Genomic DNA, 24,981 nt, shown 5'->3' with positions numbered 1-24,981 from the left:
TCTAAATGTCTACATCTATTTAACACTTAACAGCTACTTTAAACGAGTAGGGAGGAAAAAGCATAAGAGCCACAAAGCGTGACACCATGCCTTTCACAGTATATTTTCTTCTAGGCTTCCCTTAAAACATTATATAACAAATGAAGACTGAATCTTAACCAGGTGCATCTCTGAACCTACAGAATAACTGTGTTTTTACTTCTCATAATCAATAATTTCTACAGAAAAAGAAGCAAAACGGTCCTCATCAGAGACAGGAGCCGATGCAACAGTCTCACACTGTACATTATCGGTAAAAATGTGGGTGTCGGTCGGGGTATTTCAACCTTTTTTTTCTCCCATTGCTGCTCTGTAAGGCAGAGAACATTACACTGATGGACACGGGAAGAAAAGGTAACAGGGAGAGCAAGAAAGAGAGAGGAAGAGGGAATAGACGAAGAGGTATAACACTGTAGCTCAGGGGGCTTACGAGTTTGCGTTCACGGAGCTCAGATCTGAGCCCCTGCTGAAGGAGAGTAAAAGTGAGATATCAAACAACTCAGGAGTGATGTGAGAGAGGAGTAGAGAGATGGAGGAAAGAGAAAATGAGAGAGAGGGAAAAAGCTCTCCGTTTTCCTGTGTTGTGTGTGTGTGTTGTGTTTTTTTTTTTCCTCTTTTCCTCGCTGTGTTTCAGTCGAGCGAGGGACGACCTTGCTGGGTAGAGCACAGCGCTTCTCTCTCTTTTAAGTCCCACTCACTCTCTCGGTTCCCTTTGAGGATCAGCCAGAGGGATCAGCAGAGGAGAGAGAGTGATAGAAAAGCGGAGAAAGATGGAGAGAAAAGAGACAAGCGGCAGACATGTGAAAACCGGAAGGAGGGGTGGGTACAGAGACATACGACGGAGGAGACAAGAGTTAAGAAGTTGAGAAAGTAAATTAAGACATACATGGACAGGACAGCTATGAAGAGAGTGATAAAATGTTGTAATGCAAGCAGGCAGGTACAGAAAGCTTCAAACGTCTGGACACTGAATGGATGTAATTGCCTGAAATCCAGTGGTACCAGAACCAAAGCTGAAATGAGCTGAAGTTGTCCACAGCTGCTTCGCTTCCCACTTTTTAAGTAACTTTAACATTGATTTAAATTCTATTTGAGGTATTCCACATTTGTAGGCTCCCTTAAATCAATTGTTAATTCAGGATTTTAAAGAGTCTGCAATATTTTTATTGCGACATTCTTCGTGACAAATAACGGACTCGAAGATTTCTGCTATACAGCCTCGGTGAGCTACAGTTCTAGTTAGAGAGGCCCTGCAGCTTGCAGCTGATACCCAGCGGAAATAGTTTTTCCATTTAACAAAAGTCACGTTTTTGATACTATTCATAGCCAGCATATTCAGCAGATGTCTTGAAGTGTATAAAATTACTTAATTATCTCTCATTTTGTCTTTATTGGTAGTGGCAGGGTCCTGCCTTGCCATGCTGGTTTCAGACTCTGAACAACAATGCAGTGTGTAATCCTGTGCATCTCATCTTGTTTGCTTTCTTTGCACCATATCAAAGCTATATGAAGTTGCCACTAATTCAACGGAACATCCTATTGCCACCGCTTTACATTTAAAGCATTCAGCTGGAAAAATAGCAGCTTCAGTCTGCTGCCTGTGTCACCAAAGGATGTGCTCAGGCACCGCGTTGCATTTTGGCAGCACTCAAAACCGGATTCAAAATCAATGTAGTAATGCATGAAAAACTGAAGAAAATGGGATTGCAGCATAAGACTAAGGGCTGGGCTGCAGGTGCGTGTCTTTACTGTGTGTAAAATGTGAGCTGTTATACAGCCGGTGTGGACTGATTAAAACACAAAGATATCTGCTGAGCCGCGTAAGAGATGCATGACTGAGAAATAAAACTGAAATGCCTTCCGCGTAGGAGAGTAACGGAACAAGAAGAAGCAGCAGCCACACTGGGCTGTCAGATAAGAAGTTACAAACGACAGCGCGACTACCCGCTTCACCGTGTCCTGCTTTAGTCGAAAACTGCAGGTGCTGTGTGCAAAATGAAGTGAGATCACAGGCTGGGAAGTTTCTTGGCTTACTGTAGTCACAATGTGAATTAGCACAGTGAATGGCCAACATTTCAAAACTGCCAAAAGGATCACTTTGCTGCCATCCTGCAACAGTCGCATTCACGGTAAAGAAGTCATTTCTTGAAGATGTTGATAATTCCATTAATTCTAATTAAGGAACGATTTGACGAAAATAAGCATTTAAGATTATATTTAAGAGAATTTATTTAGTTTTACAAATGATATAGATTATTTCAATACAGTCTTGAAAGGTAAATATATTGAAGAATCTACTTTTTAAAAAAGGGCACAACAAACAAGACAGTAGTTAATACATCTAAATAATTAAATTATTGTACTGTAACAACATTTTGGAAATGTTTTTTTTTTTTTAAAGCATTAATTATAACAAAGACGGTTTAAAACCAGAACCTCACACTGAAACAGACTGATCAGTGAACATCTATCATGTCTATCATATCTGTCTATTACTTTTACTCTATTTCCTTGGATTATTTCTCCAAACACTGAACTGTCTGCTCAGTTCAGCTATGGTTCCCCCGCTGTTCTGCACAGCCTGATTCTCCCCCTCTCTCAACGGGCTCAACATCTGCGACCCCTTCAGCCCTGCAGTAATTATTCCTCTTTTCTAAGTACAGTCCTCTCTAAACTTATCTATCAATCACATCTAGCTAGCTCTGGCTCATGTTAAAGCAGCCTTATGTCGAAATGGGTGTGAACAATACAGGTTGCAACATTAACATTAATTCTTTTGGGGTCAAAATGACTCCCTCAGTTGTTCTAAGCAACAGTGGCTGTATTTGTTTTTCTTTTGAGAACTAGAATTTACTATAAGATAAAATTATGAAATATGATTCTGACAGAATAACATGATTTTTGAAATATCGATAGGTTAAATTTAAAATGACAAAAAAGATTCAAACGAGGTCGCATTTACCTCTGAACTGAGAAATATAATCAGTTCATCCTGTGGTACTGAAATTCCTGCAAAATATTCCTGATACCATTTTATGAGACTGGGATGGAAATCGAGTCCTAGTGACATTTGACCACCAGGTTCTGGAGGATAAGTGAAAGTTTAGTTTTAAGACAACCCCTCAAGGTCTCTTCAAGACCTCTGACTTCCTAATTTTCTATAAATCCAACTGAGTGCGGCAGATTTGAAGAAATTCCCACAAGATGTTCAAAAGCATTTATGAAAAGGTGATGAATGTGAAGTCTAAGAGACCTTTGAACAACAAATGGATATCTGGGACTGCCGTCTCTTCACGACTTAGGGACCAATATGAGATCACAATACCTCTGACTACCAGATTTTAATCAGTTCATCATTGAGTGAATGCCTTCAAATTTAAAGAAATTTTCCTCCAGCTGTTCAAGAGATATACTGGGTTCAAAAGGATGAGAAAGACTGACAAAGGCACGACCTGATAACAGAATGCCTCCGGCCACAGCTGTCGCCAGCACAGAGACATAAAATTCATGAGATGATTAAAAGATAGAATGACAGAAAGACTGCAGACATAAAGAAGCCTGGAACATTTTGACACTGAATTGATGTAGTTGATATGACACCCTGTACCAACACTGAAGCTGAGCCAGTCTGTGTACTTGTCAGCTGCTACATTCACCATTTGATAAAATTAGGACTGATTTAAACAATTTCCAAATCGGCTTTGATGTGAATTTTATCTTGGCATTATAAGATATCGCGAACATTTGTGGCAGCTTGGATTAATGCAGAACCTCTTGAACGTTGCTGTCCATCAAATGCTTCCTAGAAAACCACAGAAATGTGCGGGCAAACTGATTTTTCCTCTTCACTGGAGCAGATGCAGAGATAATGGGCAGCTACACATGACCAAAGACTAACAAGGGTCAGAGAGGACATGGAGAGAAACTAACAAGGGTAACAGATCTGCATAATAACACGTACAGCAAAAAGGCTGGCTCTCACACATCTGCATGCTAAATTAAGTAGCATCCACGATGAGTGCAACACAAATGCACTGATACACAAACTCGTACACACGTATAGTTGGTTGTCTTCAAACAACGGTGAAGAAGACATTTTTGCCCTGGGTCATGAATTAACACACTCCCACACAGCTGACAAAAAAGGTGCACAAAACCATGTAGCAGAGCATATTCATGGATGGCCTTGATATGCGTATGTGCAAATATCTCAAGACAAAGAGGCAGCATTAAGTTGTGGAAGAGGGATGATAAATGAGAGTTTGGCTTTATGCGGTACTGTTAAGCCTCGACATTTTATCTCGCAAGCAGGGTTTGTTTTATAGCATCTTTATCTACCCACCCTACTGTTGTGCCGACAACAACCCTTCTCCATCCCCCCAGTGCCAGAACTCCCCACTTTATGCTTCCCATCCTTCTGCCTTTAGCCACCTCCTGTCTGCTCTCCTCATGCAACTGGCAGAGGAGGAGAGCCTCCAACAGCACTGCAACAGCTTCAGTCTGGTCTGGAGGGAGCAGAAAGGTCAGTTTTTCTCTCACACGCAGAGCTTGATCATAAACAGGCAGACATATGCAACAGAAACGATTTCAACAACACAACAGCACTCCTGATGAAAGCCTCTTCAACCAAGTGGATTTTCTGTGCAGAGGAGTGTCAATCAAAACAAAAATCCTTTTAAAAACAAGGTGATTGAATCTGGTCAGGAACACAGAGGAATTAAAAAGACTTGCGTTTCTGTTCAGTGCTTCATCGACTGTATAAAATCATTAATCAACCACTATGAAAGAGTGCTTCATCAAGGTTAGGGTAGTTCTTTCTTTGCAAAGATGTTGCTCTCTCTATTATTGCTTGCATACAGACTAGTGGTTTATGTGGTTTAACAGTTTATTCAAGTATACATGCAACTTTTCTGCTTTAAAATAAAATCACTATGGGTGTTTTTTTGCTACGTCTGCATCTAAATTGGTACAGTTATAATTGAGAAAAACATATTTAACTTCTAACAGTTTGAATTTGCCCATTGTGAATGTATGTCTGTGAAGGTTCTCAGTCATCCAGGTCATCGTAGTCAAAGGAGCTTGCAAAGAAAAGCGTCTGGACTTCTTTAAGTTACTTGAGGACGTTTCACCTCTCATCCGAGAAGCTTCTTCAGTTCAGAACTGAAGAAGTTTCTCGGATGAGAGGTGAAACGTCCTCAAGTAACTTAAAGAAGTCCAGACGCTTTTCTTTGCAAGCTCCTTTGACCATTGTGAATGTAGTACAGCTCATAATATCGACAGCTATTTACACTGATTGCTATACATACGTTTTTAGTCATTTGTAAACACCAACCAACCTACAAATCATAAGCCTAAATAGCATTTTTTAGGTCACACAATTTAACCCTTAACATTAACATCACTAACCAATAAGGGGCTTTTAAATGTAAATACAGAAATGAGGATGGACATGACTGAAAAGGCAAGGCAATACTTTTCCTCAAGGCTATTAATGGCCACAGCAGTTATGTCAATCGCGGTTCTTTGAATGAAATGTTCTGAAATATTCTCCTCCTTCTGCCATCCACAGCACTCTGTCTTTCACCTTCAGTTAATGGTGCAGAATGGTAAAGGTGGCCAACGTTTAAAAGTTAGACCCTGTTGTGGTTGTTAAAATGTACGTGTAAAGTCTGTACTTTATGAATGAGCGATTGTTACAGTGTAAACACATTTATAAAAATGGCTCAAGGTTCAAGAATCCCCATCGATCACGTAGTTTCTGTATACAAATGCACACGTTTTATTTCAAGTAAATATTTCAACTAGTCACCATATAGAGATGAATCTTGGTACCCTAGTTAATTTGTAGGACAGTTTCCTCCAGCTTGAACTAGGGAGGGGTTCAGAAAAAAACATACATACACTACAATCATTATTATTATTATTAATAATTATTATTATAAAATATTGACATCTTTGAGGGCTATAGAGTTACATTTCACGTGCTAAGTTCATTGTATTTGTACCAGAGTCATTGTATGTAATATAATCAAGTACCTGAGTCATTGTATGTAATGTGATCAGTAAGTTATGACTATGCAGCCGATATGACAAAAGGAGCACAGCAAAGGACACCTTTGGTTGTGCGCTGCTCTTTTCAGCATACTGGAAAACGGAGTGTCAACATGTATTGTCTTTAGTGACTGAGTTACAAAGTGAAAGAAAAGCAGTCTTCTGCCATGACAAGGAGAATGTGTAAAAGTGCACTAAAAGTATGTCTGTGTAGGTTCTCAGTCATCCAGTCATGACAATCTAAGGACGTTGTGGGGAACACAACCCATCACATCAAAAACTCCACTGACTTCACCAACAAGGTCCAGAAGCTTACACTGGATCTAAATGAAACGATCGTGTCCTTTCATGTGGTTTCATTCTTCGCTTGCATACCTACAACTGAGGCAGTGGAGACTGTCAGAAAACAACAACAGCAAGACAGCTCCTTATAAAACAGAACTAGTCTTACCCTCGATCAGATCTGCACACTGTTCTGATCTGCCTTACCACCACATAATTTAAATAAAACAAGGGTTTCTACAGACAAAAACATGAATGTGCCATGGGCTCCCCAGTGTCACCCACTGTAGCCAATCTTTACTTGGAGTAAGTGCAAAGCAAGGCAAGGGTCTTTTGAAGGGACAGCACCTAGCCACTGTTACAGATATGTGGATGACACCTGGGTCAAAATCAAAACCCAAGGAGTAGAAGCTTCCACTTTGAAGTTTACCCCAAGCCAACACGCACACATTTATCTCTTTGACTCTCACTACTCTCTGAAACACAAACTTGGAATAATCGGGAAAGAGGAGTGAAAGAAGCCATCTATGTCCGCTGTGAACATGGAATCCTTGAACAGAGGGAGCAGCTTATGACACTGACTGTCTGCCATCTCCAATCCAATTTTGAGATCCCTTCACAGGTGCCTTAACGCCCACTCACATCTCGTGTCAGTTGATGTCAATGGCTCACATGATAGGGTGCGGCAAGGTCTGACAATGGTTTCACCTGAAACCTCTGCTGTTAATGACCCACACCTTGGCTCGTGTGATGAGGCACATGAACAATAATGGGTCAGCAGCCCTATTAAGAGACAACTCCCACTAGGGCTTAAATACCTGGGACTCTCCACCATTTGGTCTTAGAAGTTTCTCAGATGGTGAGAGGCCTTCAAGAAACTGACACAAGTCCAGTTGCTTTTCTTTCCAAGATCTTTAGAGCACCAAAAGGGAAGGTACAATTTAATAATAGCAGATAAAGAAACTAAAGGGCAGAACAAGACAGAGAAGCTACAGATGAGAGTGGAAAAAAGAAACATGTTGAGACAAGAGAACGAGAGACAGAGAGAGAGAGGAAAAGAAAGAAAGGGCAAGAGCGAGAACGGGTGGTGGTGGCGGCGGTGGTGATGGGGGAGGGAGCAGAGGCCTCTTAACCTGGTGCGACGGGGCGTGTGCTTGTAAATAAACATCAGCTCGAGATTATTCTGAGCACGGAAGCCCAGACTGTGGGGCCCTGAGGTCAGAATGGGCCCGTACCTGGCTCGCTCTCTCTCTCTCTCTCATTCACACACACGCGCACACACACACACACACGCGCACACACACACACACACACACACATCCACACTTACACAGCGATTGTGTTCTGAGCAAAGCCCGGGCACTCAAATACATGAAAACAGACATATATTTGAGATATGAAGACCCACATGCATGCATGCATGCATCCAAACACACACACAAACACGCATCTGCACAAACACACACACCCAAATAGAAAGTGACAAATGCACACAAACACATACACTGAATCTAGCAAGACAAAAAAAAGTTAAACAAAGAAGCCCACTGCAGCGATACCCACACAGTGCCCACAGACTCAGAAAACATTCGAGCGCGCACACACACGCACACAAACGCACACACACTCGCACAGTTAACACTCCAGATGTCTGCAGACATCCAGTCATCCCTCAGCTCAGACTCCGTGTGTCATCAATCTCATTTTTTTTAGTTCTTCTCTTATTGTTTTTGAAAAAGCGTCTGATGAGTCCAGACACTGGGATGTATGACTATTCACGGTGACATAATAAGTCGCTAGATTCACAGCACACTGACTCGAATCCAGAGATTATCTCCTGCATCTGCAGAGCTGGGCCACATCACCTTTAGCTGTGTGCTGCTTTTAAAAGTTAGTTACTGAAAAACTTTTTACTTTAAAGTCTCCACTGGAAGCACTAGAAGCACATAAGTCAGTGGCAAGAGTTGTTTTTGGTCGATTGTTTGTTGAGAAAGTTGATTTTTAGAGTGAAATTAAGGTAAATGTTTTTTAATTTCCCCTCCTGATCTTGCCATCACTATGAACACACATTATATATGGCCATACATGGTAAGTGTCACTTACTGTTCGATGCTGGGGGACAGGTACAGTTTAGGAAAGACTTGGGTTGCCTCAGCATCCTCAAAGCTCACTGAGAGAAGGGCCACATCTTCTCCAGGGTCCAGTGCTGTGTCCTTAGATAGAAGAAGCCAGGTTGGTTTAGTAAATAAACAAACAATAAATAAAAAAAATAAAAAAATAAAATATGGACTATGAAGGCATTCAAAGTTATTAAAACACATGAACTAATCAGATCATTAAAGTCAGTCAGAGATTGAATGAAACTCAGACGGTAAACTGGTTGAGGTTCTCATCAAACAAAGATGGCTAACCAAATCATTATTCTCCAGTTGCTATGTATTTTTAAAAGAAAAAAGTACAACATCAACAATGTTAAAGAAGAAATTAATTATTTTTTGCAGCAGGAGGAGCAAACCGAAATAAAGAAAACCCAAACGAACAAAAACCACCTGGTGTTAGCACAACTTGGACTTATCCAAATATTCCTCTATGGAGAAAACACCTTGAGACGCTTGCTTCCCTTAACATGTTACCTAAATTCATGGTAACGATATCACCAACCCAGTCATTGTTTCTGGTCAAGCATGGCCACCTCTGATAAATGCATGCCCTGATAGCTCGTCTCCCCGAACAGGACAACGAGCTTCACCGTACCACAAACACTGCTCAAAACTTGAAGAACAAAAATGCTAATGTCAGCATTCAGTTCCAAATAAATTGAAGCAAAAGGTGTCAAAGAAGTTGCCAATGTGACTGATATTTGTTTAAACACGTGTTTAAAAAAGTGGGGGGTACACCTAAAGATAATTATATTTCTTTTAATATTTGATTAGGCAAGAGTTTATACAACTCTTCTTGTCTTAATATATACCGTATATATTTCTTCTGTTTTTACTGGCACCTGATAGTATCAGACAGGCCACAATCACAATATAACTACCTGGTACCTGCCAACTACCAGGAGTTGGACCGGTAAAACCTGTGTGGAACAATGAGATGAGATGTAACAATGAGGAGAACCTTGCCACACCTGTCAAAAAGTCTTGAGTGGAACTTGCCACAAATAAATAAAAAGATAAAATAAAAATAAAAATAAAGTCCAATGGAAACTTTATCTGGCAAGTTTACCACAACTATGAGGCAGTATATGAGAGCTACCAACGTATATCATTGAAAAATGGCCATAATTTCCCAAATTTTCCTGTTTTTATACATATATAGCACATCCAACAATGGATGAAATGATTTCTTAGGATATGATGGAAATGTTAGCATACTTACTCTTGAAAGTAAGATAGTAAACAAACCTACTGAACTATAGGATGTATTTGCTTGTGCTGTTGTGCGTGAGTATAGCCTTGAACACCTGCTAGCATATCTGCAGACTCCTACGCCTTTTCTTTACACGAAGCTCTCGTCAGTCTAATAGCAGACACACTTCCATTTTAATCAATACATCTGCCACCGTTCATACGATAACCTTGTCGCTATTGTTGCATCGCATGTACACATACAAGTAGCTAAACAGAAAATAACACTACATCTACCTCAAACCACTTGAGTTATTTATAACATGTGCAGTGTCAAATTTCCAAAAGGAAGCAAGTGACGGATTTGATAAGAGGTTCGAAAGAGTTCAGATTGAGAAGCAAACAGTTCCCTGTTTTGGATGATACATTTCATGACAAGTGCACAAGCCTCAAAAATATTAAAGTAGATGGAAAGGCGAGGAGGGAAGACACCAGAAGAAACATCTGTTTTGTTTCATGCCACATTAACTTCAACAGCTGCACCATGAGGCTGAGCTGATGACTGGGAGCACCAATCAAATCATGTGCGAGATGGATGCAGAGGCCACCCGGAGCTGCTCGCTGCAAACCTCATCCGTCTCTCTGAGGTTCTAATTTCTCATTCTGTGATGTTTTTCCTAGAGCATGGCTACTTCCCGAGCACTGTCATTAGTGCAGTTCCACATCAAACACCATTCTCGACTCCCTCTCTCTCTCCATGAAGGCTCAGCAGCGTTAATCAAATGTCTTACAGATGGTTTGAACTCATCCATTTGTTATAATCGCTGCCCGCCGTGGTGAGAGGAAATCTAACCACCATACATGATGGACAGAGGCGCAGTGCAACCAGTTTGCAGCAAAGCAGCCTCTAATGTAATCAGGCTTATTAAATAATCACGCACGCTTTGGTGTGCTAATAACAAAACCAAAAATGACCTCTGGTTTGAGAAAAATAAACTCCTTCACTGAACATTTTCTCCTTAAGTGGAGTGGAATTAATTTCTCACCATGTAATCGAATGATTTTTAATCATTTGCTTAATTAAAGAAAAAAAAAAAGAATTAATCAAAAACAATAAAATCAATAATAAATAATTACAGCCTCGAGAGCATGAAAAATGTCAGAGGACCAAAAGGCAAAGAAAAGGCAAATAAAATAAAAAGGGCTATTAATGCAGTTCTTTACTCTGTAGTACATTTATATAGTAACACATGTATTTATTGGTCACTACAATGGCTTAAGCTACACTGACTGTCACGCAGTGTGTGTTGTCGCAGCAGATACATTAAACACATTACATTACATACATTAAAGACATAAGACGTCGAAAGGAGGCAGAGAAAGACGACAGGGTGTGTGGCATCCAAACGTGTTGCCTGATGGAATCAGCTCACATCAATATAGTGTGCATCAGTAAACAAGAGCTGCTCTCTGTCTCTCAGCAGCGCTCGCGGCTTCTGCCGCTGACAATATGGGACAGATAGGAACAGGCGTGGAGATGTGGGGCTGGGGTGGGCGTAGGGTTTGGGAAAAGATTGTTTTGCTCCAGTTTGTAGCTGTCAAGTCCCGTTCTCATCTTTAAAGGTGATTTAATGGATGCTTCCTTCGGACTGGGAGAGAGTAAACAGACGGATGACAACCAACAGCAAGGTGAGAGGGCTAGGAGGGGAGCATGGGACAGCTCTGCATGGGCTGCAGTGGACCATCCCTCGATTCGGTCAGACCAAGGGCGCCGTTGAAGGGAGAGCCTTTTTGCGGAATGAATCAGACTGATCTCGTCCCAGAAGACAGCGAGGAGCTGTCACAAGTCATATTGCATCAGTGAAACAAACAAACTAAAGGCAGACCCTTTAACTTTTAGCTATTGCCATTCTAAATTAATGTGCTGTGCAAAAGAACTGGACTACACAGATAAAAATAGTTGTTTTGTCTTGTTTAGTTAAGTATAACTGCACATCAAACTTTTGTGCGATTATTTTACGACCTCACTTTTGTTTGTAAAATTGAAAAGTAAGTAGTGTCATCCAAGTCTGATCCAAGTTTAAACTTTTCCTCCAAGACTAAGAGCCTCAATGCTTCCTAGTAGCTATGTGACGCCGTTTTTAAGTCCAGCTGTTGCTTGACAAAGGCCCGAATATCAGAATCACAAATGCCTCTATCATGTATAGAGATTTACTTATTTCCCATTATCATGTAGTGGACAACTGCTTCCTAACCTGGGGTTTGTCTCGTAGCTGAGAGTTGAACAACTTGCTCTCAACTTCGTGTCATTGTTGCACCAGTAAACAATGACATGAAGTTGAGAGATTGGTGAATCTCATCACCACAGGTTGATGAACTTTATTGACAAGCTATGTTTTTTTTTGTTGCCACATTACATCTTACATAGGTCCTTTCCTGGCCAAATACTGGGCTTTGGAGGCTGACAACCAATAGTAAGAATGATTAGGATATATATGGCAAAGTCCAAGCGTCTTCTAAGTAAAAGTGTATGTTTTACTTTCATTTCAAAAAATTGGATACATCATTAACTAAATAAGTAAAAAGCCTTTTTGTAAAAACACTGGAATGGGGAAGTGGGTGTGGTTGGATAAAACCTGTCTTTTGGGAGATTTGGAGACAAAAACTTATATATGCAGTAAAAAGACTGCTATGAGTGTGCCCCGTTATAGGTGAAGTGGATAAGATTGATCATCATTGCAACAGGATACTTTACCCCACCAAACCGTAAAACACAGCTCACAAGGACGCTGGCTAACATCATAAAGAGCACCAAAGCATTGACCTAGCAAAACTCCCAAAATCCCAAAATTTTAAGCAATGAAACAAGCTCAAAAACCCCTAGTTGCAGAGGCCTCCTCTGCAACAGACAAGACCAAATGAATCCAAGCCAAGTGAAATCAATCAAACCAAAGCAAATGTCTTCATGTCATAATCTAGACAATCTTAATTTAGTATGGATGTTATCATCATAAGTCATCAAATATGTTTTTAGTGAAGGAATCCACAAATTCGATAGACTTCTACTCTACTCACTGCCTGGCAATCGGTGAGAGTTAAGAACCAATTGATTAATCGTGCAACTTAAACTAAATTGCGGCTGACTGGTTAAGCATTTGGATAACTTGGAGAAAAAAGATGTCAGATCTTGCTGTCTTTGTGAGTGAATGCTGCTTGTGGGGAATATGCTATTTTTGACTCTTAGAACTGTCCAAGTATTGCAAACCGACAAGACAGTGTAACTTCATTTTTTCTTTTTTTAATCTCCACTTCATGATCCGTGAAGGCCCATGAGCTGTAGATTCAAGTACACAGACTCCTGAGTATTAAAAGATATAAAATTTTTTCAAGAGTACTGAGAGAAAGACAAAGATGTTTATCTAAAGCTTGAACTTGAACTCAAATTTCATGATGCAATTTTCTGGGGAAAAAAAAAGTATGTTCTTAAGTGGGGTGTTTAAAGTAAATTAAAGCGTAGAGAGGCAATACAAATGATTTACTTGACAGCTGGTTTTGGTTATGGAATACACAGAAGGGATGTGCTTGCAGTGCAGTGGTAATTTAAAAACTCCTTTCTTCTCTCAAAACTATCCCAATGAGACCAAAAGTTGACCTTTTAACCTGCTTGCCTTGAAACCATTACTTAAATTAAAACAGAAGAGCATTTCCCTCTGTAATGAAATAAAAGGCCCCAAATGGCCATTAATGTTTCTCCCTTTTAACCAAATACACTTGAGGGCAGCTGCTGCTTGCTTATGTAAAGAGTTAGTAGAGAAGAAACAAAAAAAGCCTTTCCTCCACAGGCCACAGGCAGAACCTTAATGAAGAGGCTTCTTCATCAGTAAGTAATGAGCACTGAAATGGCCTCACTCTGAGGACCGCAAGACAGGGAGGGCATCCTGCAGCAGTTGCAGTTCTACGTTGTGCCCAGTATTTACTACGTGCCCTCAGAGAATATGACTCAAGAGCTCAAGGACTAGTTTTAAGAAAGAGGGTGAAGAGCACGTACATTTGTGTGGACATCAAGGTTAGAGGGTGCCTCCAAGTCAAGCTCTTTCACGTGGCCACAACTACACATCTTCCATGCTCGTTACTCTTTCAGACATATAAATGCACACACAAACGCGCTTTTCCTTGTGTCCGTCCTTGTGCTTCCCGATGCCCTGGCCTCTGGCATCTCCTCTGTGTCGCATGTGACAGGTTGGAAATGTGACAGCTGTCCTTATGCCAGACCAAGTCTGACCAAAGTCACACACACAAACACACTCATCCGCGAATGCTGCACAGGGGCTCAACTGCAGGGCTCAAACGGAGGAGGTAAGGGCACTTTGTCCATCTTCTTCGCCCAACTTTAAATGTCATGCCCAACGTAATGGGCCGGCTTGACTGACAGCAGGGTTGTTGTGTGAGGACGTGTCCAGCTTCTAGGCTTTGAGTGCCCCTGTAGACATGCTAGACACAGTGCTTCATCCCTGTACACAGTGTTGAGCAAAAGTATTGAACCGCCCCTTATTTATTTATTTATTTATTTATATTTTGCTAGGAGAATGGGAAATAGGTGCAGTGACTTATTGAACTATCTGCAAACCTACATGAAAATACAATATTAAGCAAAAACAGAGTTGGAGCAATTTAAGGAGCTCAAAGAGATTAATATTTAGTATAGCTACCAAACTCTCTTAGGCAAACTTTATTGTAATTTCTTTAGGTTTTTTTCAGGAATTTCTCTCCAGGATTCTTGAAGGAGATTCAAAGTTATTCTTGGGATTGTTGGCTGCCTTTTATTTCACTTTCTGTAAAGATGATGCCAGACTGCTTCAATAATGTTGAATTCCGAGGTTTGGGGAGGCCAATCCATGAACTAGTGTTCTATTGTGTGTGTGTGTTTTTCTGTTATCCAGGTATGCTTTTACTGCACTGACAGTTTGTTAGGGATGATTGTCATGCAAAAAAAATGAAGCCATTGCCAATCAGACACTTTCCAGATGGAATTACACGGTGGATCTAAGTCTGACTGTATTATTCTGCATTTGTAATTCATTAATAATTCCATCAATTTAACTTTCTTTCACAGATGGCAGTAGGCACTCACTATTGTACCTCTCTTCTGACCTTCTGTTGACAATGATTTCAACCAAAATTTTGTAATTTTGATTCATCATTTCATAATACCCGTTGCCACTGACTTTCAGCATAATTCTTGTGTTATTTGTCATAATGCAGCCTACGTTTCCTTTGCTTATAAATCTGTTCTTGGGAGCCACACTTCCACTGAGCCCATTTCTGATGAGGCTTCGTTGAACAGTAGATACATTTTTCTTTGCCTTTTTTAAAGGCTTCCAGATACTGTTTATTAACTTAATTTGTCCTCCACTTGTCCAATTTTGTCAAATGGTTCATTGAAATATGCCAAATTTTTAGCCAAGAGTTTTTAGGAGCTACCTTGTTGGTGCAAAAACTACTATTTTGCTTGTCAGACAGTCTTTGGCATTTTTCATAGATTCAACAAAAGAAATTGGATCAAATTTTATATCTGCTATAGGTAAACAGTTCTGCATACTGATTGCTTTTGATATGGTGTTTTTATGCTTCGTTTTTTTTAATGCAAGGGCAGGGCAGAGGTGTGGTAAGTCCCAAGTTCGACTCGACCGTCTGCGTGGAGTTTACAGTCCAAAGACATGCAATTAGTGGGGTAAGGTTAACTGGTTATTCTAAATTGCCCATAGGTGTGAGTGTGGATGGTTTCTCTCTCTGTATTTGTCCAGGGTGTACCCTGGACCTCCCGACCTATGGTAGCGAAGATAAGCTCTAGCTACCCTAACTCTGACAAGGATAAGCAGGATTTTAGAGAAAAGTGTCATCCAAGTACTAAAGTTTAATAGGTCTGTTAAGAGGCATGTATTTTACCAAAAAAACAGTCCAGAAAGAAAAAAAAGTCCATTCTCAATAACGCGACATGAAATATTGCTGTTTTGTCCCAAATATTTCTTTCAGTAACCAGTGTTAATGTTGTGAACATGCACGTTTTAACCCAAACCTCAGTCAGTTCCTGAAGTAATTTTGGTTGCCTAAACCTAACCAAATTTTGGTTGCCTAAACCTAACCAAATTTTGGTTGCCTAAACCTAACCAAATTTTGGTTGCCTAAACCTAACCAAAAGGCGACTGAAAGCTAAATTAAACAGAAAATGAACACATAGTTCAACTAAATGCAAAACTCAAAGGAGCAGCAAGTGGTTGAGTCTTGTGATTTATGTGTCAATTTTTCAGATACAATAGTTTACTTTCAGCATTCAGTGTTGCTGTGGTCAGAGTATAACGACACAGATGCTAAAGGTCACATCATGCTCATCTTTTAGACACCAGTATCTTTGTACTAAGCAGTAGTACTTCATGCCCCCGTGGTAGTCACTCCACACTGACTTTCATACAGGATTGTCATACTGGTTTCTATCAAGGTAGTGTGACTAAATCCAATCTTTGAAGCTGAATATTAAACCTTGGGTATTACTGAATTACCAGAGTGGTTGGTGAGATGTCGAATAATATCATTTCACATGGAGTGTAAAGTTGTCTTACATTGCTGCCAATTATATCTTCATATTGGTCATGCTATGCTCCTGAATGCTGCGCTGTAAGTTTGGGTGTGTGAGAAAAATGCTAGCACTAAATAATGAATCCAAATGAAAAGAAAAACAAGAAAAACAGTGTTGGAAAACATGTCCTTATTCGGGAGTTATTATTTCCTTATCTTTGGTGGAAATTGCTTTCATTCTCCAGCAAATACATTTCATTGTGCTCTTTTAAGAAGTGTTGAGAGCCATCAATGTCAAGCACTTTCAGCAAAACAGAAACAAAATGCACTGACCAGCATAACATGTTAAATAATAGTTGGAGTCCTTCAGCAGAATGTAATGAATGAATGCCTGACATACTGTGTTATGTGTTTGTGTCAGGCTTTTCATACGTTTGACAGCAACTTACGTCATCACTCCTCGAGGGAGCGAATCACAGGGTCAAGGTGGTAGCTGCCAAAATGTCTCTTTGCATGACATGAAATGTTCTGATTGAGAAAGAGAGTTGAGGATATTGTTCCTAATGATGTGGTGCTGCTGTCTGTACTGCAGGCATCATGATGATCCCACTCCCTCCACCTCAGCTACAGAGCATGCAAGAGAAAGCACTAAAGTGGCATGTCCAAGAAGGCCTAACATTCTCTTGGAAAATCTCATCTGTTTTAGGCCATTTTCAAACCCTCTATTTCAAAAAGCACTTGTGTCATTCAGTAACTCAGGCAGGTAGATAATTAACCAGGCAACTTTGTGTCACTGCATAGCTGTACCTCGTGCCAGGGCTCAATTTTAATGTGAGGACAATAGTCGGAAGATTACAGAACACACATGCTCCACCTGGAACCAACTTGGTAAAACAGCACCCAAACACACCTAAACATTTCTCTGTTGCTACAGTCACAAAGGCTCTGTGCACGGGGTGTGTTTGCAACCTGAAGAATATGAGCGTGCCTCTTAGTGTGTAGAGACTGTTAGTATGAAGGGTGCGGTCACAAATTGTAATCTGCCCAGTAGTACTTGCCAGTACATTTTATAACAAATCAGCGAGTACCAGCAGAAAACCCCCCCCAAACAATCCTCAAAATGTATACTGTAAATTTATGCTGTGTCGATATTAATAAGTTGTCATTGTTGATTATAAACATCAACAGAAACTTGGACTTTTAAAAACCAAGTTTCATTACAGAAGAGGGCAAGCACTTAAAAAACAAACAAAAAGACCTAATTTATTACCATCAGCTGGCTAAAATAAGTTCAACAATTCCATACCAACAGCACCAAAGTGGAAAAAACATATTGCCTTCCTGGGTAGAAAGATGTTCACAGGCAGTCAGCCTCAGTAAATTATTAGCAGGTTATTGGCTGAAGCATCCATCTATCATTTATACACACAAAAAATACAGTGAACTGTGCTACATATAAATATATTGAATTTTTAAACAAGGGACAAGCCTTTTAGTACTAGAAACTGCCTGTTTTCCTAAAGTGGCTCGCTTATAGTCCAAGTGATGCAGTTTGCGCAGACTTAATGTCTAATATTTTTATTTTTGCCTATTTGTGCCTTTTTAAATTTACTGGGATTCATATACAATGGCAAAATAGATGTGGACATTTTGGCCTGGATATTCAGTGGCTACTCCAGAAGTGCTAAAAAGTGTCCCAAAAGCAAAGTCAGTAGTTGATGAGGTCCTAGATTTAACATAGTCTTATAAACATCTTCAAAGCATAGGATGACCAAAATCTGCATGTACATTTCTGGGCCATCAGATGAGTGTTTAGGGCAAATGCCAGCCAGACAGTCACTGTATTTCGTTGCCTTGCTAATTTCTCTGTACTTGTTGTCTGTCTCCACTGCTCATATAAAAGGCCAAATGTGGTTTAGTTTCGGCTATATGGCTGAGATTTTCAGTTACTGTGGTATTCATTCTGGCCTTTCTTTAAGTCACTTTAATCCCATGACAATAACAAACAAAAGCAGCAGGCAGTCACTTTTGACAACTACTTGACACGTTACTGGATGAAACATCTATCATCACACCTAAACACCCTCAAATCTATGAACAAAATGACTTGTTGTTCACCAAAGGACGGCAATTAGTTGAAAACAGATTATTAAGTGTCTAGAGAGAGAGAGAGAGAGAGAGAGAGAGAGAGACATGTGATCCAAATGTTGTCAGAAGTAAGTCCCTTGTAAGAAACCTGCCTGGATGACCACTTAGTCGCCACTATTTAAAATAAGTCTTAAAAATGCAAAAACTTAGTCAAAAGTGCAAAAGGCCAAACAATGTTGTGGTTTCAGCTATGGTGGTATTCATCATGGCCTTTTATTAAGTCTGTTTAATCCCATAATTATCATAAACGCAGCTGAAAAAACATCACAAGCACATCATGTTACAAAAGAATTAACCAATGATGTCCCCACCCCAAAAGAAAGAAAACACAGCATCACCTATTACTGACTCGTAATTATATGATCAACTTAAGGATGTCCACGACTACTCGACCAGACCTTACTATACCTTAACTGGCTCCTTGACAGGAGCCAGTTAAGGTATTTCAGCCAGGTGTGTCCTACTGCGAGGAGGGCCAGGGTAGACCCAGGGCACGGTGGAGAGATTACATCTACCAACTGACCTGGGAACGCCTTGGTGTTTCTCTTTCAGATGGAGAGGGGTGTGATTTTTGTCAGTTTGAAGGATAACGTGCAATGTTCATAATGCACAATGTGAGGAGCTGAATAGTTAAGCGGCATGATTCTTATAGAAGAATATGACTAATGGTTTCGAATGCCTTTGTTTAGAGAGTCATTGACATTAAACGGTTGTCAAATTTAACTTGAAATCTGAGTTAGTTAGTTTTAGACTAGTGGGTTCATCTCATTTCTTTTCCTTGTATAGTTGACTAATAAATTAGATCCCTAGATCAATACTTCCACCAGAGTACCATGGATGAAATACGACTTAATATTACAACCAGTATGGTCAACAGTGCAGTCAAGACTCCAAAACATTATATGTATGCATCTACGTGGCACCAAGTGCTCTTTTTCTATCTTCTTCTATCTTCTGTACTCATTAAAAATCTTTGCCTTTTCTAGAGGTGATAACTGGCACATGGCCAATAGTTTTGCCACTGAGACACTTGAGCTCTGACACACAAGTCATATGTGTTACCTATAGCGTGTCACTGATAACATGTCACTGCAATGATCTGGCCTACATTGAAGCGAGGGCTCAAAGCCACAAGGGTGACTCAAGTCACATGTGGACAAACGCACGGCTGTGTTTCTAGGAATCTGTGAATGCATATAGTATGTTCACAATGACAACACAATACAGAGTGATCTATAGGCCAGCTGCCACCGTACTACATGGTGATGGTATTATGTGGTATACCAAATTTTTAACAAAAAACATCATCTACTTGGACTAGAGTTGTGTCACAATAATGCAGTTGGTTATTGTGACATTTTCTAGGGCTGACAATTCTAATTACATTAATAGTGCTTCACTGACAGTGTTGCTTCACTGCACCATTAATTAATGAGTTTATTCAGATTTTTGTGATCATTTGAACCACTGCAGCTCCCCATGCGCATTTAAAGCCAATGGGAATTTTGGCCTAAATAACCATCAAGTTATAAAATTGTTAGTTCCCAACAAAATGTGATTTCTTTGTGACAGAAAACACAGCCTTTAATAAACTGCAGTTCATGGCAATTACACTGGTGACGCAGGCAAAAAAATGCAGAAAGACACAAAAGAAATTCATTTTTCTTTTCGCTTGTAATGCATTATTGATATTTATCAATTTAAAGTTAGAATTCTTCAGGGGGTTTTTTATACTTTGACCCAGTGAACCAACCTTACTGTATGTGTTCAATCTCATTACATCCATATTCAAGCTGGATTAATTATCAAAAAAAAAAAGAAAAAGGAACACTTCCTACTGCTGCTACTTCATATGAAAAGCACTGAGCTGGTGGAAAGAGTGGTGTAAACAACATGCGGGTGACTTCCAGTCATGTGAGTGGAAATGAAATGTCAGACCTTTTCAGAAAGGTGATGGTGTTGTCATGATGGTGTCTGAAAGTGGAGGACAAGCCTGTTGTAGAAAGGAAACACTTGCCTTTTAACATGTTAATATTGTGAAGTGCTTCATGCCAACTAAATCCATGATCTTTTTTCTGGTGCATAAACGGAACCACGGAGTGAATGCAAACTAATTCCACATCTAAATATGGCTTTTGTTGGTCTTTAAAGGTGATGTGACTCTGGAAGCACTCGTATGTTGTTTCAACACTCCTTGGCAATCAACTCACCCCAATGCCATTTCTCTTCTTAGGGTGTCAAATGTTGTCATTCTGTCTGATACTGTGGCATTGCATAGATATGCAAAGTAAAGGGGTTTATTTTAACCCAAACCACAATCTTTTCTGCTGGCTACTCTCAACTCTGGAAATTATGTCACCACCTCTATTCTACCAGCCTCCATTTGAGGCCTTCATACATCTGCAAACGGGGCTGTTACATGTGAAAGGCCAGTGCAACTGCAGCCAAAGCATCTGAGCACTGACGCTAAAGGACACCTTGTGAGTAATGGGGAGACGTAGGAGGCATCTGAAAAAGCTCCAATATACAGCACGTCGGGATGAAAACGTGTTGGCCTCTTTACATCATTAACCTTCGTGTTGGAAAATGACACTTTACCAGTTTGTTTAAAAGTAACTCCAAGAGGTCATTTACAAGCGGCCATATGTAAGAAATTGGCAGCGAGCCCATCTCACCAACCGCTTTTAGCTACCAACAGTATCTCATGGCATGGGAGTGAGAACAGGCTGCCTCTGTTGCCTCTGTCTGCAAAGTGCTTGATTTATCATGGCAGTTTTGTCTGACAGTCATTATCAACAGAAGTCTCAATTTTATAAAATGTGGTCACATTCGATGCCTCTTGTGATTTTTAAACGAGGCTTGCTAACACGAGCTAAATTATACCCAACCTCACATGGACTACAGAAAATACTTTTTGATCAAAGCTGCATGAAAACAACTGTTGAAATCCCATTCATCTTTACTGCCTGGGTCAATACACAGCTGTAATGTTTGCAAAGTTTGAGCTAAAAGAGACAAAACATCTGGGATATTCTCACTGTGCCTCACCTTAGGAACGTTAACATGTGACATTATAGAGCTTATTAGCACATTTATAACAGCCTTGCAAATTGGATTATTGGAAAATAATTCACTGAATCTTGGATATTTGATTTGCAGTCTGTGAATACAGTTGTTTGTTTCTGCTTCTCTGAGATTATGATGATTGATTTGTGCTTTGGTGCATTGCTTTAGTGAAATAAAGGGAGAGGAAGGAAGGCAAAGCCAGGCAGAGACAGTATTTATTTATTGTGGGTCTTTTTGAAGTCATTGGTAAGTCAAGGGTAAGCCAAAGCAGAGTTTCACAAATGAGCACAGACATGTAATGTAGAGGGACAAAATTTCACATTGAAGTTACGAGAGGTGCTGAGAAGGCCAAGGATTTGAGACTTAAATAAAAGCTGCCCATCACCAGGATTCATATGAGAGAAACACAAAGGATTAGGAAGAAGAACATCTGGAGGTGTTGCAGAAAAATAACATATAGATGGTGCACAACTTGACGGGGAGCGAGGGTGGAAAGTAGGCCAAATGGAAGTAATTCCATGGAGGCGTGGAGCAGTGGAGCGGGGACGGAGGAGAAAGAGGGGGAGGGTGCTGGGGGTGGTGGAGGTATTCTCCTGAGACTGTAATGTTGGAAACCTCTGATGCTCAGCTGGGGGTACAAGCAGGTGGGTGGGAATGCTCATTTGGAGACGCAGTGTGGGTGGTTATGGGGGAGGGGGAGTCAGGGATTCGCAGAGGGAGACGGGAGGCGGACATGACCTTTGGTATCAAGGAGTGATACTGGGGTCACTGCAGCAGTGGGGAGTGGATGTGAGCTGTGTGCCCTCTCACCACCCCTCCTAAGGCTGTGATGGATGCTGAGCTGCTCGCCTTCATCTCCTTAAATACAATTCTGACATTTGTTTCCACACTTGAGAAAGAGGTGATGAACCAGTGTTACAAGCCTTTTAGAAGGCACGTGAAATCTCATCATTTCCTGATATAGAAGATGAGCACTTATCTATTTATATATACACTCGTAGGGATGTAAAGAACATCAGTAAAGCAGGGGTTGGGTTTATGTTTTCTTCCTTTCTTTAATGCCACGATACTGCATATACTGAATGTTTTCAGCAGAAAAAACCCTTACACTAATTACCAGTGACAATCAAACAAATGGTCTCAAGTGTCATCACCACCAAGATGACACGCACACAGAAAATATGTTCCCTGACTGCATGTCTGCTATGACATCATGATGCCACAGATGACTCAGATGCAGTGAGAAATATGTTTGTTTATCGTGCGCAGACAATTATCAATTCATCAGCGTCAGAGGCATTCTGTGGCATTAGTCACTGCATATGGTCCCACACCTAGTTATGATATGATACGGGAAGACTTAATAGGCCAAATGTGTGTCATCATCAGTGAGATGAGACAGTGTGCCAAGGTGTTTCCGATGAATTCTCACTTCTGATGAAGAACATGCAGCTTACTTTGGCGCTGAGCCATAAAAGAAAATTAATCTGGGAAATGAAAACGCATGAAGGAAAAAAAGATGGGAGGCGTTTCAAAACAAAGAAAAAGAAAGAAAAGGTCAAGGAGCTCACATTTTCTGTTGTTGCTAAGCACCTCATCGTGCGGCAAAGCTCTTGTGCCGCTAGTAATGTGTCACAACGAGGAATGATGGAGAACGCCCGACTTCTTCACCTTGGGGCACGACCTTTCTGACAGCGCCGTGTGTAAACGCAGCACCAGGGTTGATGCTCAGAGTGATGGGTCAGTGCAGCACTACATAAAGGAACTGCCACCTGTATTTGGATGAATAACAAAAGCTTCTGACCTTGTCACATTTACACTGTTGGCTTCGTTACACTTCCTGAATAAATAGACACACACACAAAGAAACTGACATGTGAAAAAAAATATATTTTGGAGGCTCTGCTAGGCAGCTGGCTATTTTAAGTCTACAGTTAAACCTGAAAACCAGTAAGTTGATACACAAAACTAAATAAATACACAATAAATAAAAACAAAAGGTGGGATAAAATATAAAAGTTACAAATGCCTAAATATCATTACAAGTCCTGCCTCTGCTCCTCATCAAAGCCAACAAAGTCTAAAACAGCCGGTGAGAAAAACTAACTATATGTCTCTGTGGCTGCAAAACGAACCTGTTCCAGAGGCAAATCCCCAAAACAGCAACACAAATTCCAAATTCCAAAGTCCAATGTGCCGACTAAAATTTGGGTATATTAAAAAAAAGTTCAGCTTGTTATTTTATAAATAAATACCAATATCATTTTTAGTATACGATGCAGTTCTAAAATATTACTGTTTTCTTGTTTTTATGACAGGTGGTCTGATAAATTTCACTATAACTAAATAATTTAGTGCTTAACAGCTACTTAAAACTAAACTCAAAAAAGAATTAAATGGAAGATAAAACAAAAAATAAACAAAGGCAATAAATTTGGTCCCAAAAAGGAAAACTACCATGAATTATGTTTCCAACAAACCGTCTGCTAGGGTTTGATATAACTAATGGCTCAACACCCTGGCGCCGTGCAGGTGCCAGGGTGTCAGCTATTTCCACCAATCATAACACACTGACTGAGTGACCCCTCGCTCTTATTTTTGTTTGTTTGTTTTTGGCAGGTTTTTATTGCACAATAAAAGAGACATATGAGTGAGGCAAAATACAGAAGGTGATGCTTTTCATCCAGGATAGCATAAATAGAAATTAAACAATTCAGCCCAAGACGGCGCTCTCTCTGTAAGAAAATGGTTGAAAAAACAGCAGTGAAGAATATGTTGAGATCAGCAGTGTTATTACTGACAGGGCTGCAGCCTCTCCTCTGACACACACTTACAAAAATTGAAGGAAACTTTTTAGAGTTGACATCAAAAAGGTGATCAAACCACCTGTTCAAACAGCTTAAACATGAAGAAAATCGACATGGCCAAAGTGCAACATCATAACAACGAAAGCTGTCTTGAACTTGCAATCCAGGAGTCTTTGAATTTGTTGCTTTGAAGACCAGAACAAGGTGAAAACTCGCAGTCTGTTGCTGCCTTCAAAGTGACTTTGGTGCATCAAGATGGAGATAAAATGCCAACAACACTGAATGTGACTGTTATCAGTTTGCAACTGAATGGAGTTAAGTTCGCAATTACAAGCCAACTATTTGTGATAATATGGATATTAACTGTGATAAACTGGCAAGGTGGCAAACCTGTTGCTAGCTACATCTGTCCATCAGCAAGATTAGAAACAGAAAGACCTCCACAAATAGTGACATAGTTGCTGCAGAATGATAATTTACCTGCCAAAAACAAGTTTCAGTTGCTATTTCAGAGCGACATATTGCAGATTAGTTGCTGTAATTGGCACAGACTGACTCAGATTGACTGCACTTGCCTGAAATTGCCTGAATTTATAAATTCGCTGGTAATTATTTGCAAACTTTTACCATCTTTATCTGAGAGTGATTGTAGAGTCTGAGTCAAG

General features: G+C 40.2%; 1 protein-coding gene across 1 annotated transcript in view; it reads right to left on the bottom strand.

Moving 5' to 3' along the window:
* babam2 (BRISC and BRCA1 A complex member 2) overlaps positions 1 to 24,981 on the bottom strand; it is a 115,109-nt gene that overhangs the window by 25,696 nt on the left and 64,432 nt on the right. Inside the window, exon 7 of the mRNA XM_084914255.1 lies at positions 8,476 to 8,585. Coding sequence (XP_084770381.1) covers positions 8,476 to 8,585 — 110 coding nt within the window. The remainder of the gene's footprint in view (positions 1 to 8,475; positions 8,586 to 24,981) is intronic.

This window comes from Perissodus microlepis, chromosome 19 (assembly GCF_051167445.1).
Source record: "Perissodus microlepis isolate ML-2025 ecotype Zambia chromosome 19, ASM5116744v1, whole genome shotgun sequence".
NCBI lineage: Eukaryota > Metazoa > Chordata > Actinopteri > Cichliformes > Cichlidae > Perissodus > Perissodus microlepis.
This window is presented reverse-complemented; position numbering and strand designations above follow the sequence as displayed.